This window comes from Phaseolus vulgaris, chromosome 1 (genome assembly GCF_051622355.1).
Source record: "Phaseolus vulgaris cultivar YP4 chromosome 1, ASM5162235v1, whole genome shotgun sequence".
In the NCBI taxonomy this organism is placed as follows: domain Eukaryota; kingdom Viridiplantae; phylum Streptophyta; class Magnoliopsida; order Fabales; family Fabaceae; genus Phaseolus; species Phaseolus vulgaris.
In genome coordinates, this window is record NC_143498.1 from 1,988,636 (window position 1) to 2,004,928 (window position 16,293).

General features: G+C 33.1%; 3 protein-coding genes across 3 annotated transcripts; all 3 read left to right on the forward strand.

Moving 5' to 3' along the window:
• Positions 1-1,136: 1,136 nt before the first annotated feature.
• On the forward strand, positions 1,137-5,383 carry LOC137816361 (putative 1-acylglycerol-3-phosphate O-acyltransferase). Its single transcript, XM_068619465.1, has 9 exons — positions 1,137-1,593; positions 2,379-2,615; positions 2,703-2,749; positions 2,846-2,964; positions 3,092-3,240; positions 4,044-4,153; positions 4,283-4,382; positions 4,750-4,873; positions 4,960-5,383. Exons 1-9 carry the CDS (start codon positions 1,400-1,402, stop codon positions 5,083-5,085), a joined length of 1,206 nt encoding a protein of 401 aa, XP_068475566.1. The 5' UTR covers positions 1,137-1,399; the 3' UTR covers positions 5,086-5,383.
• A 902-nt stretch (positions 5,384-6,285) lies between these two features.
• On the forward strand, positions 6,286-11,296 carry ARC6 (Chaperone DnaJ-domain superfamily protein). The gene is made up of 6 exons (XM_068619463.2): positions 6,286-6,884; positions 7,226-7,450; positions 8,407-8,667; positions 8,770-9,727; positions 9,853-9,989; positions 10,925-11,296. Exons 1-6 carry the CDS (start codon positions 6,363-6,365, stop codon positions 11,213-11,215), a joined length of 2,394 nt encoding a protein of 797 aa, XP_068475564.1. The 5' UTR covers positions 6,286-6,362; the 3' UTR covers positions 11,216-11,296.
• Positions 11,297-14,091: 2,795 nt separating this feature from the next.
• On the forward strand, positions 14,092-15,206 carry LOC137815400 (uncharacterized). Its single transcript, XM_068618541.2, has one exon. It carries the CDS (start codon positions 14,129-14,131, stop codon positions 14,711-14,713), a length of 585 nt encoding a protein of 194 aa, XP_068474642.2. The 5' UTR covers positions 14,092-14,128; the 3' UTR covers positions 14,714-15,206.
• Positions 15,207-16,293: the final 1,087 nt, after the last annotated feature.

The following is a 16,293-nucleotide window of genomic DNA, read 5'->3' on the forward strand; positions in this document are numbered from 1 at the left end:
ATTTATACATTTATTATAGTAAAGTATTTTTTCTAACCAATATATGTATATTGCAGCAATAAATTTTTTTATTTCAGTGCAAATTATTTGTTTCTTATTGCTATTTGCTTAAGAATTATAGAAATTTCTAAAATGTCTAAAAAGTTAAAAAATACTAGAAGTATTTCTGATTAAAATCTCAGAAGTAAATAAATTATTCTCATGATTAAAATTTTATTTTCTTAAAATTATTTATCCAAATAATATATAGTTTTATAAAATATTTGAAATTCTATATAAAAATAGTTACGTTTATCCTCCAAAGATACTATTACTTGACTTAATACTCTTTATTAAATTAAAATTTCCTTTATACATATTATCATCTTTGTGAAACTAATATTATCCAAAAATAACTATTGACATTATATATTAAAAAATATACACAAATATAAATATCTTTATTATCCTCTTAATATTATTTCTAATAAGTAAAAACTATATATTACCGATTAAATAAACACAATGACATCTAATATAAAAGTATTAATAACATACTAATTTAAGTAAGTTACATTACAGTGGCAAAATTAATATTTCTCTTGGTTTATTTTCTATCATTTATACTAAAATCTAGATATTCATAACAACAAACCACTTCTCAGTGAGTAGATTATTTATCACATGCCAAAAAAAGATTACACAGTAGATCACATAAACAATAATTAAACATATAAATATTAATTAAATTACAACTATATTTTGGAAAATTTGCTTTACATATAAAATATTTAATTATTATTTTTTTACTTTAAATAATAACCCCCATCGCAAAAATCCCTAAAATCAAAGAATTCTATTGAAACGGTTATTCCTTATATTTTCGTTTAAGCGTTTTTCTCGAAGAAGATATTTGTGGAAATTCGGCTTGATCTGTTCGAATAAATATTCTTTCTGAACCAATTTAATTATTTCAATATTAAATCAAATAATTAACTGACCTAAATAGACGGTATAATACATAATTATAAAATTTAATAATGACTCAATTTAAATTTACTGTTTAAAATTTTAAAAAATACTAACATTTTTCTTGTCAGTAATTAATAAATTATTTTATCGTTATTATGAAAAGAAAAGTAAAATTTGAGGTCCTTATGCGTCATTGCGCGCGTAAGCGTTTTCTCGCATCTTCTCGTTTTTCTTTTATCTCTGCTCCGTTTGTTCCTTTCAGTATCAGTAATTTCACTGTTCTTCTCTTCTTTTTCTGCTCAAAACCCTTTTCTTCTTCTTCTTCTTCTTCTTCTTCTTCTTCTCTTCTGCTTCAAATCTTCCTCAATTTTTTCACAATCATATCTCACTTTTCAACTACTCTGATACCAAACAGAGTCACCGTTTCAGTTAGTGTTTTTGTTGTTTGATGAACGCAATTCGTTCTCGTTGGTTCATGAGAATGGCAGAAAACATCGGAAAGAGCAACCTCGAATCCTCTGCAGCTGCTTCTTCTGCTTCGACAACGACGTCGCGAGGCTTCTGGCCTTCCGTCTTACGGTGGATTCCCACCTCCACCGACCACATCATCAATGCCGAGAAGCGCCTTCTCTCTCTTGTCAAGTAAGTTTTTCACTAAACCTAAATTATTCTTTTCTCTTTCTGCAATTGCTACCTGTTTTACTCATCGTTGACGATTTTTTGATGAACTGATTGTTTACTTCTGTTTTCCTCTTCGGACGATGGATGTAACTTGTTTCTGTGTTTTTTTTTTAAATCTCTGAATATTGTTATTCGTGATACAATTGTAGAAATCAGGATGCTTCTTATTGGATTAATAGAGAAATACTAACAACATATTCTTAAGTACGATTTTATGAAACAAACCCTGGTCAAAGCTTATTAGAATTTAGAAATCACAAAAACTTATGGGTTTTACTTATCTAATTAATCTCACTCGTGATTTTTGTGATTTTCAATTAATTTTAACTAATAAGAAAGAATATGTTGTGTTGGAAGAAATATTTTGTTATCACTCCTATTGTTATATTTGTTGTTTTGGTAGTCCTGACCAATCTCCATGCGGCATGTATGTAGCAGAGTTTTTATTGATTCTTTTCTGTGAATTGAATGATTCTGGTTGTAACTTGGAGATAGGTGGGAACCATGGACATAGGATGGTTCCGGATCATACAGCAATTTCTTCTACATGAGATAGGTAGCTCTAAGTTTAACTAACTAAATAACTATGGTAACTTCATCTTAAATAACTGCTGGGGCATCAGCAAGATGAGCTTGATTCTTTTACTCCTCGTGTAACAGTTACAATAGAGGGTGTTTTGTCCGAAATTGTGAATTTAAGTTGTATATATCTAGGATTGTGATGTTTTTGTTTTGGTTTTTGGCAGGACACCATATGTTCAAGAACAGATTAATATAGGTTCTGGTCCACCAGATTCCAGAGTTAGATGGTTCCGTTCATCGAGCAATGAACCACGGTTTATTAACACCGTCACGTTTGACAGTAAGGATGATTCTCCTACGTTGGTGATGGTTCATGGATATGCGGCGTCACAGGGTTTCTTTTTTCGTAATTTTGATGCACTTGCCACTCGTTTCAGAGTTATTGCTATCGATCAACTTGGGTCAGCTTTGGCTTTACTTCATCATCCATGACTCCAAAATAGTGTTCTTTGCTACCTGATTATTCAATTAGTCACATTTTTTTGCAGTTGGGGTGGTTCTAGCAGGCCTGACTTTTCATGCAGAAGCACTGAAGGTCAGTGCTAGAGTTGATTTGGAATTGGGAATGTTTAATGCTGTTGTTTAATTTGAAAGTTACTGTGACAAAATGCTAAACTTCTTGATACAACAGAAACCGAGGCGTGGTTCATTGATTCTTTTGAGGAATGGAGAAAAGCCAAAAACCTGAGCAATTTTATACTACTAGGGCATTCTTTTGGTGGTTATGTTGCTTCCAAATACGCACTTAAGGTGAGTTTCTTTCTACATTGCATTAAAGTGGGTTGTTTGGTTTTCTTCTTTTTAGATTGTTGTTCTGATATATATATATATATATATATATATATATATATATATATATATATAAACTTATATATAGCACCCCGAACATGTAAAACACTTGATTCTGGTGGGACCTGCTGGATTTTCGTCGGAATCAGAGAGAATTACAAAGTTCATATCTACATGGAAGGGATCAATCCTGAATCAAATATGGGAATCTAATTTTACGCCTCAGAAAATCATCAGGTAGAATTACTAGGTCCCTGTTTTTTTCATACTATTCTATGTATACTTTATCATTTTTATTAATCTATAGCTATGAAGGAAATATCATTCAGAAAATGTAAAATATAGACACTAGAAATAAAAGTCACTCCTTTATTATTTCAGTTCTTTTTCACCTTGGTGGTGTACTGCATGCTTACTGATTGGGTTTCAATTGTTTGTTTAATTACTGCGTCTGAAATTTAATTATAATAATGTGGTGATAACTAGTTGCATGCATGGACACGAAAATCTTTAAAATATTTTCAAATAAGTTGTTATTGAAATTGAATTTTATATCTGATGATAGTATGCACCATATATTTATCCACATTTTCACGTCAGTACTTTTTCTGATTCTTTGTTATCTTTTCTAATGGCATTATTACTGAAGTAGACAAATATATGGATTTAAATTCACATTGTCTCTTTATTGAGTGATTGGTGGCGTGAAATATAATCCGTAAATACTTCTAGAACATTTTTTGCTTGGTCTAGTCTGTCATATGGAACCTAACTTCTGGTGTAGCAAATTGTTGCATCATAATATTCCTATCAAATATATTGAGAGTTGGTTGTAGATGAAAGGGGTTGATTAAAGAAAAAGTTAAGTATTGATGATAGGAATACAAATGATATATAGAAATATATAACTTTTCAAGAGTTCTTAAGAAAAGAATGTGTGACCGTGTTTTTTTTTTTATGTTTTTTCTTTTCATGTGTTAACATTTGTTTGTATAGTGTTATCTCTGCTTAATATTTTTTTTTCTCATATTTTTTGGCAGGGGTTTAGGTCCTTGGGGTCCTGATATGGTCCGCAAGTATACCAGTGCCAGGTTTGTTACAAATACAACTGGGGAAATGCTGACAGAATCTGAATCAAGATTACTGACAGGTATGCTGACATATAGATAACCATCAATACATGGTTTAGTTGTGAGAGTATATATCTTTTCTTTTCCCTTCTTTTTTGGAGTACTCATATAAGAGTATATTTCTATGTGGTGTTATTTTGCTATTGCAGATTATGTTTACCATACTTTAGCAGCCAAAGCTAGTGGCGAGCTGTGCTTAAAATATCTATTTTCATTTGGAGCACTGCCGAGGTCGCCTCTTCTTGAGAGGTTTGATGATCCTCCTCCTGTTATATTGATTATTGAATTAGCATTTCATTTCTGCATTTCTACATCAGAATACAATGTCTTCAATTGAATGGTTGTTATTAGTAAAACAATGTTATTCAGATTCCAGATGGTAGTTACTTTATCCTATGAAACGAGACTGAGACAAATTGAAGCTTTCTATGGTTTAAAAATCCTGTGAATTTCCATAGGTTTCTACTGCTGTGCCATATGACCATTGGCTTTAGCCGAGGTTGTGTCAACTTTATTACACTATTGCATCAAATTAGCCACTCCACTTATACCTGATGTACTACATGTTTTCGCGGCATGTGTGATGTTCTTAACCTCCATTTCTCTTGTTTCACAGGGCATCAGAGTGGAAGGTGCCCACCACTTTCATATATGGTTTTCAGGACTGGATGAATTATGAAGGGGCCCAAGAAGCTCGCAAACATATGAAGGTTCCCTGTGAAATCCTTAGGGTTCCTCAGGTATCTCACTTTCTCCATATTCCCAAATAGTGAAATTTCTTCAATCTTATTTATTTGGATTAACAAACTTCATTCAATGGTAACAGGCTGGGCACTTTGTGTTCATTGACAACCCAAGTGGCTTCCATTCAGCTGTGGTTTACGCTTGCCGAAGGTTTCTAAGTTCTGATCCAGACAGTGAATCCCTTCCTCAATGGCTAACCACAGCATAGGGTATAATCTTGTTCCTGTGCAGTGCTGTCTATGATTATTTACTATTTTACAAATTAAATTCCTTAATTTATTCAAGCCATGCCTGTTCATGCTTAAATGGAATTTTCATTTGCAAGGGCATTTTAAAAAATAATGCTCTGTAATATAAATTTCATTACTAAAATGTGTTCATTATAGTTTGTTATTAGGTTGTTTATTTATTGTGTTGTGAATGAAAATTCATAATCAACTACAAGTCTACAACTATAATGTAAATACGATCTCTGTTTACATATATACAATTATTTCTTCTTATAATCTCAATTGTTTGGTTGAAGAATAAGAAAAAAAATGACGTTTAAATTTAGATAATGTAATATATTTGAGTGAAGAGAATATTTGTATCTCTTCTCTTTCAGACTTTTCTTGGCTGTTTTGAAGAGGCAACACATTTGCCCCCGTTTTTCTTCCCTTTGAAGTGTTCCAAATGAAAAAAAAAAGTGTCTTGAATCAGTTAAAATAATCAGGAATGTATTATCTTGGTTGATTTTTTTTTAATTAAGGATCAAATATTGGTGATTACCCCCAACACATTGATACAACTTTTTAATTAATATACAAAAGAATATTAGTCAAGCTTTTTCCTGCACTTTTTACCTTCATACGGAAGGAGGGTTTAACCCATTTTAGAACATTAAGTTCATCTTTTATGTTATAAATGTGACTTAAGATAAGCAACATTTCTTAATATAACTTATATGATTGAATTAAAAATTAAATATTAATTGTGAGATTAGGATCCTTAAAATTAAATTAAGCATCCAATTTGAAATCTTAGTATTAAATAAATAACTTAAACAGTTTTACACAGTAATAAACAAATCTAATTACACATATCCAATAATTTTCCTATAAACAATTCAATCCGCTAAAATATTCTATTAATGTAAATTTTCTTAAATTATAAATGTCTCAATTTCTTCAATATTTTACATTTCTCTCTTACATTTTATGCAAATACTAAACATTTTAAAAAAAATGCTTAAACAACTCAATTATATATTATGAAAAAACAATATTTTATTAATACGTGCATATTATAAGGCAACATTGTTGAAAAATAAAGGAGAATGGAATAGGTCAAATTGGCCACTTTTTTTTATCTAATCCCATTCACATTTATTTTATTAAATTTGCAATTTGTGTAAAAATATAAAATAGTTGAAAACCTTTTTCATTGTCACATGCGATACGGTAGAGACTAGAGTGTAGCAACAACAGGGTTTTAAGTTCAATAATGGAAACGCTGCTCCCTCGCGTTGGCCTCGCTCTCGGCACTCCGCACCCAACGATTAACCGTTTTACAAAACCTAACAAGCTCCGTTCCTCCTCCTCCGTCACCGGCCGCGGCGGAGGTTCCCTCTCCGCCACCTGCGCCACCAGCAGATGGGCGGAGCGCCTCATTGCCGATTTCCAATTCCTCGGCGACGCCTCATCGAGCGCCACCGCCACTCTGAGCCCCTCCTCCGTCCCTCCGCTACTGGACCCTCCCGAGCGCTACGTGTCCATCCCGCTCGACCTGTACCGCGTTCTCGGCGCGGAGTCGCATTTTCTCGGCGACGGCATTCGCAGAGCCTACGAAACGAAGTTCTCGAAGCCTCCTCAGTACGCATTCAGCAACGACGCGTTAATTAGCCGCCGTCAAATCCTCCAAGCCGCGTGCGAAACCCTAGCGGATCCTACTTCCAGAAGAGAGTACAATCAAGGCCTCGTCGACGACGAAGACGCCGCCATTCTCACTCAAATCCCTTTCGACAAAGTAATTCACTCTATTTAGCTTAGTTGAAATTTTGATTGTCATGCTATAGTCATTTTTCGTGAATTTGATGCCTCCGTTTTGTTTTTCTCTTCAGCGAATTTAATATTACTATTTTAATTGTGGAATTTGTGTCGTTAAGAGAAATGTTGATTTGGCGATGCATGGAGTTTCTGATGAGTGTTTCCGTTGAATGTAAAATTGTACAATTGAACTTGTGCAAGGCGAAGAAAAAATAACATGTCTATTGCAGGGACCAATACTGTAACCAAGGCTTCTTTTTTTTAACGTAATGTAGTTTGATTTTTGGTTGGTTCACTGACAGTGAAATGGTTGGTTGGTAGGTTCCTGGAGCGTTGTGCGTGTTGCAGGAAGCTGGAGAGCAAGAGCTTGTGCTTGAGATTGGGCAGGGTTTGCTTAGGGAGAGGTTGCCGAAGACGTTTAAGCAGGATGTTGTGTTGGCTATGGCGCTCGCTTTTGTTGACTTCTCAAGGGATGCCATGGCTTTGCCCCAACCGGATTTCATTGCAGCTTGTGAGATGCTTGAGAGGGCATTGAAGCTTTTGCAGGTGATTCACTCTCATAGAATAAATAACACATGCACTGATGGTATAAAGGTTCTTCGCACTGTTTTTGAATCACAAATTGTCTTGTATATATGGTATCTATCGAATCACCAACTCTGTTGCAATTTAGCTTCTTGATATGACACTATAAGGCAATGATAACTTATATTCACCATTGAAATTGTGTTTTAAATTCCATATATCCTCTAGTTAATTTATTTCTCTCTCGTTAGTTATGTTAGCGTTTTCTCCATCATTTTTTTCTCATTTACTGCAATTGTATAAATTATTCAAGAATTAGATTAATGAAGGGTATAATAGACAAAATATTTGTTAATATTATACTTGACTTTGAAAATGACAGACAAATAAGAACAAAAATCATTTTCCAAAATGACGATGAAAAAGGAATGGAGGGGAGTAACACATTAAGTTCTAGAGGAATGTTAGCTAGCTATAGAGCATGTGCATTTTAAATTTGGTCCATTCTTTCATCATAACTTTATGAGAGCAAGTGTTGTTGCAAATGTCCAATGGTAAGGTTCACTTGTGGTTCAGAAATAGACTCTAGTGGTGGCAAGACTTAGTTCTTGTACATCCACCCTTCAAGGCACCACTATCTGGAGCGTCATCTACTGTGTCTCTTGTTTATTCTTCCAATACAATTTTGAACCTCCAATATAAAAAACTTTTGTCAAGTTGATGCATTCATAGATTGCTTGTCATATCAAAGCAAGTCACTCTGCTTTTGTATAGACAATAATGGTCTTCGATGTTGAAATGTGTGAATGAAAAGCATTAAGTATATAATTTCTCTTGAAGCTTTGTAATATTACATTTATAAAATTTCTTGTATTTAATGTGCTATAACATAATTTGCATATACTAATGTATCTTGAAGATTTCTATGTTGTAGTTGCATTGCTATATACTGCACAATAACCTCTCGGATCATGTAGGAAGAAGGGGCAACTAGCCTAGCACCTGATTTGCAAACTCAAATAGATGAGACGCTAGAAGAGATAACCCCACATTGTGTTTTGGAACTTTTAGCCTTGCCACTTGATGATGAACATCTAACACGGAGAGAGGAAGGTCTTCTTGGTGTGCGTAACATTTTGTGGGCAGTTGGAGGAGGGGGTGCAGCAGCCATTGCTGGGGGTTACACCCGTGAAGACTTCATGAATGAGGCATTCTTACACATGACAGCAGCTGAACAGGTTTTCCTAAATAAATTTTTGAACTTTTATTTCTAATTTTCTTTGTTTACTTGTAAAGAATTTACATTTATCTTTTTCTTACCCTGAAATCTTCTTTTGAAGGTTGAACTTTTTGTTGCCACACCAAGTAATATTCCAGCTGAAAGTTTTGAAGCTTACGGAGTGGCACTTGCACTTGTAGCACAAGCCTTTGTGGGTAAAAAGCCGCATCTTATCCAAGATGCTGATAATTTGTTCCAACAACTTCAACAGACTAAGGTTACAACTTTGAGGAATGCTCCCTCTGTTTATACTCCCAGCGAGAAGAGAGAGATTGATTTTGCTTTAGAAAGGGGTCTTTGTGCACTGCTTGTTGGGGAGCTTGATGAATGTCGGTCATGGTTGGGACTAGATACCGATAACTCTCCTTATAGAAACCCATCTATTATAGAATTTATCATGGAAAATGCAAAGGGGGATGAAGACAGTGATCTTCCTGGACTCTGTAAATTGTTGGAAACATGGCTGATGGAGGTGGTTTTTCCTAGGTTTAGAGATACAAAAGAAACAAGTTTCAAGCTTGGAGATTATTATGATGACCCTACAGTGCTGAGATATCTAGAAAGGCTGGAGGGTGTTGGCCATTCACCCTTAGCTGCTGCTGCAGCCATAGTAAAAATCGGAGCTGAGGCCACTGCTGTCATTACCCAGGTTCAGGCTAGTGTAATAAATGCTTTGAAAAAGGTTTTTCCTGTAGGTTCTGAAGATCAAATTGTGAAACATCTAGAAAGCGGTGAGAAAGATAATTTTAGCTTTTCTGAAAGTGAGAATCCTCTGATATTATCAGAAGGGGATTCTTCAGTCAATGTTGATGTTTCTGGAATAAAAGATACTGCTGAGGCTAGTGAAGGTGAATTTATTACGGATGAAATTAAAAATGCAAGTGTGCAGATCATGTGTGCTGGTGTTGTAATTGGACTTGTAACTTTGGTTGGCTTGAAGTTTTTACCTACTAGGAATGGCTCGCCCATGCTTCATAAAATAACTGGTTCAGCAATGGCATCGGATACTATCAACTTAGGTATGATATTTGGAGACAACTGCAATTTGGAAGATTAATACATGAATGATTTAATTGCTGCATATCCAAAACTAGCATAGAGTAAACTTCATGGCTTCATGCATTGATTGCTTATTATTGCACAGATTCATTGGGAGATGATGAAAAAGGAGTTCAGTTACCAAAAATGGATGCAAGGGTTGCAGAAGCTCTAGTTCGCAAGTGGCAAAGTATAAAATCCCAAGCTTTTGGACCTGACCATTGCCTAGGAAGATTGCATGAGGTATAATATTGTGACTGATCTGCATATTTAAGTGAGGGTATGATCTTTGTAAACTGGCAATTATGCAATCACACCTGTGTGCAATTATGCATCTTTAGCTTGTTTACTGTATTTTCAATGGATCCAGTATCTGGTATTATGCAATATCATGTAGGCCATGCTTTTGGAGTTCTGAAAAGCATGGGAATGGTTGGGCTCATAGATTGAAAAACTGGACTGGGATTTTGAGAGCAGGAACCACTTTATATTTTGTTTTACAGATATTAAAAACTGATAACTACACAATGTTTATAATAAACCAACTCCTCCATCACATGATAGGGCCTCCATCCCCCTCCACTGAAAAGTCCCCTAAAGTTATAAACTAGGGTTATTGTCGACTGGTCTAAATGATTTTTGGACCACCCGGTTGTCCATAGACCTATTATTGTTAATATAGGTAAGTGCATTTAAACTTTTAATATTTATTTTTATGTTTTTGAACGGACTGGGTTGCTTGGTTCACTGATGGCTGTTTATGAGCAGAGCACCTTATACAAACCCAACAAACAATTTATTTTCCCTTCAAAATCTACTCCCTTTGCTATCCATCCATCCATCACACTGATCTTTATGGTTATTGCATTTCCATCATTTTAATCTTTGAGAGAGGAACCTAATTAATTTTTATTTCAGATTAGAAAATCCAAATCAGGTCAAATACCATTAACTACAACATGAACCCTTAGACGCGATTAAGCGGATCATCAGTACATTTTGGCAAAGTCCCATGTTATGGGATATTGAGAGGAAACTTCAGAATGTACTTTATTATTTGTAGGATTTTCTTTTTCCTGGACCAGTAAAAAGCTTCTGTTGATTTTGTTGCTAGCAACAGTCTTGAGGCAATTATATTTTTTGTGTATGAAGTTTTGCTGAAAGTTATGAGCTGACAGGTTTTGGACGGTGAGATGTTGAAGGTATGGACTGATCGTGCAGCTGAGATTGCAGAGCGTGGGTGGTCCTATGACTACATCTTGGAGGACCTCAACATCGATAGTGTGACCATATCACAGAATGGGCAGCGTGCAGTGGTGGAAACAACTCTCACAGAGTCTACTCACCTAAATGCCGTAGGCCATCCACAACATGATGCTTCTAACAGCAGAACCTACACAACAAGATATGAGATGTCTTTTTCAGATCCAGGATGGAAAATTGTTGAAGGATCTGTCCTTGAGTCGTAAGTATATTATTCTTGTGTAACTCGTTTGTATATCTATCAGGTAATCACACTTCAATTTCAATCGATCACCCTTTATCCACTACGTTTACGTTTTACTTGCATTTGTTTGGAAACGGATGATGAAATGAAAAAGGAAACTGTCTTATGTTCATGTTTAGATAATTAGGAATTGAATAAATCTAAAGCTTGAGATTGAAATGAATCACTTTAGTATCTAATTTCATTCAAATTTTACATTAGCTCCTATCATTTCAGTTCCTTACTCACTATGTCAATCGATAATTACTCGAGAGCTTGAACGAATGTTGGACAAAAACGAACTTGGACAAATGTGTAACTTCACAAAAGAAAAACTGTAATCCTTAACACTCAAAAACCATCTGGATGTTTGATTTTATATTTTATGGGTCCTGGAATTAATTTATGAATGTAACAATAATTAAACCAAGCCTTATACTTTTTAATCACTAGTTACAATTTGACTTTGCGAGATAGTGACTTCAATTCATACTTGAAATTAAAATAAACCAATATTTTTTTATACATGGAAAAAATAAAAATTAACAAAGGAACATGTGCCTATTGCATCAGCAAGCAAACTGTTATGACGAGCTTGTCTGCAACTGCTATTTCCTTCGTTAAGAGTGTGCTGGAAGGTAATGTTTTAATCACGAGTGGTGCAAATAATTCATCTAGGATATCTTAAGATTCCTAAATGAACAAAGTGGGGATACAAGTAAACATATATTTACGCATATTATTTTATGTTCTTTTAGATGGATTATTCAGTCTGGTACACGATAACTTTGTTATGATTTGTGTTAATAAGATATTAGAATGTGAAAAAGGAAAAGAGTATTATTAAATTTTCATTATTCTGTAAAGTAGAAGTGAGACTTAATGCTCTACTGAAACTTCTTTTAACTAATAATAGGTTATGTCTAAAGAGTCCCAAAAGAAAATAAAAAAAGAAAATGGTTAACATATGTTGATACTATAATACTTATCTTTTATAGTTATTTTTTGAATTCTCAAAGATAGGATGTAGAGTCATGATATGTAGCCACTACGTTATGAAATTGTATCTTCTTAAGATATCAATCATCAACGATTACTTTTCTTTATCTTCTTAATCGCTCTTTTTAACGGCAGATTATAAGGAGTGTGAGTGATATAGTTCTTTGTAGCAAAAAGAATTGATGATGTAGTTGGTTGGCTTGATATAATAATACATATCACGTGGATGGTGGGAGGCATGAAGCATGTATTTTGTAATAATGTTGAAGTATGGTATATGCACAATATCTTTTAATATACGTTCTCGGAGTCGTAGACTTAAAGCATAAGCAATAGCAGTAGGACGTATGTTAATGGTGCATGATATGCTGATGAGAGGGTCCATTGTTTGCTCCATTGTTATCCAAATGCTTTTTGCACATTATGCATGCCTCTCGATTCTTCTATTTGCCAAATTATATTCCTTAATGCATGGACAATTATATAAAAAGTTTCATATCTTAAACATTATTAGACAACTTGACATCTCATTTAGGTTACACCAAATTGTGATTACATAAAAAAATATTATTAAAAAATACATAAAATATGAAAAGATTAAAACAAAATTCATATATTAACAAAAACGATACTTAGGTAGTTTATACATATTCATAAAAAACATAAAAAATTCTAAAAGTAAAATAGATGTAAGGATATTATCTCTTAATCCTAGCCGTCTGCATCACTAACCAAGACAAGACAGAATCACATTCAAACATATTAGTAAAATTCATAATGATATTAAAATTGTATTAATTAAATTATAATTATAAATTGGTATCTTTCAATTTATAATAAAACTCATAATATTGAAATTATATTAATTAAATTATAATTATAAATTGGTGTCTTAATTTGTAATAGTGAAATTAATATTTTTTTAATTTATATGGTTCAGATTGGCAAGACTGAGAATCAATTTATGTTTTTGGTTCCATTACTTCTTTATCATCACACATATCCCATTAAATTATTTGGTTGAATGAACTGAATAATGATTTTGGAACATTCTCTATTGAAGTCTTTTGGAGTAACCGATAAATTCTTGCAGTATAATTTTGATCATTGGAAGGAAACTTTACCATCAAAGGGCACAATTTGTAAAAAGGAAAAGTAACAACAGTATGCTAAAGGTGCCACTTTATTTTAATTTTGAACTTCCCTTTTTATTAAACCAGAAAGATCGTTTTCACAGTATTACTGCAGAATTATGCTAACGAAACGAACAATCTAGTTCTGCATGCCCCTTCTCTGTCAGGTATTCTTTTTCCTGATAATAATTGCACTAGTTTTAGAAAATCTAAACGGCTACAATTATTACTGTGAAGTTTTTGTTATTATACATTTGACCAAACTTTCAAAAGTGCCTTCTTAAAGCTGTTAACAAAGATATGTTAAGCATTTTGCAGTGCAACTTTTGAGGGAATTCGAAATATGTCTACTCCATTGGAGAATGGGGCAAAGGTGGCAGAATATGATTAGAGAAACAAGCCCAAGCAAAGAGACCAAGTTTTTGAACAACTCAATGCTACCATATTTAGCAGTGGGGACAAAGTGAAGCCTAAGTCATCTCAATTTTTACTACCTAAAGTGTTTTCGAAGGAAAATAATGATTTTAGAACTCGAGAGTTGGATACAATTTATTCTTGTTATAACTGATTTATATATAAATATATATAATAAAAGATAAATTTATAATTAAATAATATGAAAAATATTAAAATATGTTTTTTTTTATAGTTGCAAGTGGGGGAGTGGGGAACTTTTGATGGCACAACATATATTGAATGGTGACAACTACTACAAATTCATATAACGTTCCCTTTTCTTTCTCTACATCGTGTCAAAAGAAAAGATGGCAACAAACTTGAGAAGTTTTGGGGTTCTCTTACTCTTTGTGGTGACAATGGTTGGTCATAGAGGTGAAGAGGTAAAAAATGGCACTTCTCATCATACGCAAGGCAATGCCACTTTAGCAACTCTCTCACATCAAGGTGAGAACCATGAACTAAAAGGAAAACACAACGCTTCCTCGAATGAAGTTTTGTTCAACACAAGCAAGGATAGTTGGTATTATAAAGGTGGGGGTGGAGGTGGAGGAGGAGGAGGAGGTGGAGGTGGTGGTGGTGGAGGGTTTAGATGGGGATGGGGTGGTGGGGGAGGTGGTGGTGGTGGAGGAGGAGGAGGGAGTGGATGGGGGTGGGGTGGTGGAGGAGGTGGATGGTGGAAATGGGGTTGTGGAGGGGAAGCAAGACATGGTAAAGGGAAACATAGACACCATCACACATCCAACAAGGAAGAGTATAGAATAGGGGAGTTTGCACAATGCATGGCAAGAACAAGATGCCATGGCATGAGGTTGGATTGTCCTCTTCATTGTGGTGGACCTTGTTTTTATGATTGCCTTCATATGTGCAAGTCTCATTGTCGTCGACCTTGATACATGTACATATACGATACTTTTACAATCTGCTCCAATCTACAATATTTCAATAATGATATTTTGACAACCTGCTTCAATATACAATTTCTGATTGATAATACGAAGAAAGTTTATTTTCGTCATTTCATAAATTAGTGAAAGTTTTAAACAGAAAAATTGAATTATAAATTGTTGTGAGTTGTCAATATATCACTTCTATATATATATAACAATTTTGTAGATGTTGTATCTCTCCCACATTACATATATATTCAATGATAAAATTTGAGTATATGTGAGGTAGAGATTATTTTGGAGCACATGATCTAAGATTACCCCATAGTTAGTTCCTCTTGAAAGCTAATTCCTCATTTGTAATTTGTTGAATGATGTTGATGAAGATTAGAAGTATATGCATTGCATTTGTAAGGGAGTGTGGTTTGTACTACTCACATTTCATTGTTTGTTGCATTTTCCATTCTTGTCAATCAACAATGTTTGTTATTATGGATTTTACCCTTATACAGTTTATTAAATAAATTGTTATTTTATGTGATGTGTTTGATAACTTATAAGAAAGTGAGTATTATTGAAGTTTAAAAATCTAGAACATATATTGTTTGAGCACTACTAATTAATATTAATTAAAAGAGAAGTTGTGAATTAATAAAAGTTGATAAATTTGGTTTGGGCACTGAGCATAGAGTAATGATTGTCCTGATGGTAGGAGCACAGCAGATACAATAACTCACACTGTGTCCACTTGCAGGGATTTTAATCTTCTCAAATATTTTTAGAAAAAAAATATAACTCATAACACTTTTTTTATTTATTATCACAAAAATAAACCCTACACAGCCTTTGAATATTGAAACTATTTAAGCATTTAATATACAATGATCTCTAATTAGATGAGAGTCACATCTTAATTGATTGTATTATATATGTTCATTATTTATAAAAATAATACTTTTTTTTTCTTATTCTGCTTTATTTTTTTCTCTATATGGATAGAACTATGTTTTAATCCAAAGAGAATTATTCTAACTTTGATCAAACAGTTTGGATCGGGTAATAAGATTTATTATTAAAATAGTATAAAAAGAACTATCTGTGAAATTTCAAACAGAAAATAGAGAAAATAAATAGATTGAACTAAAGCATGAAAGTTAGATTTAAAGATTGATAAAAATATTATAAATTAAGATGCTCAGATCTGTTTATGTTTTTAATAATTTGATAATCAAACAGAACTAATCTGATTTTTTTTAATAAGTTTGTTCCTCTATTTTCACATAAAATTATTTTTTTCCAATTATTTTTATACGAAATTAATTTTTTTATTTAGTCCAAACTCTACACTTTATACATGTTTGTATAATAAAAAAATTATTAAAATGTGATTTTGTCATATTCTTTTTATCACAAATAAATTTTCAGTATGAAAAAATTATGATAAGAATTCATTTTAATAATTTCTTTATTCCAAGTACCTCTGATTTAAAATTTAAATTAAAAAAAATTAAAATTTTATGTTATAATAGAGAAAAATATATAATTTATAGATGAATAGTTGAATTCCATTGACTTTGGGTTTG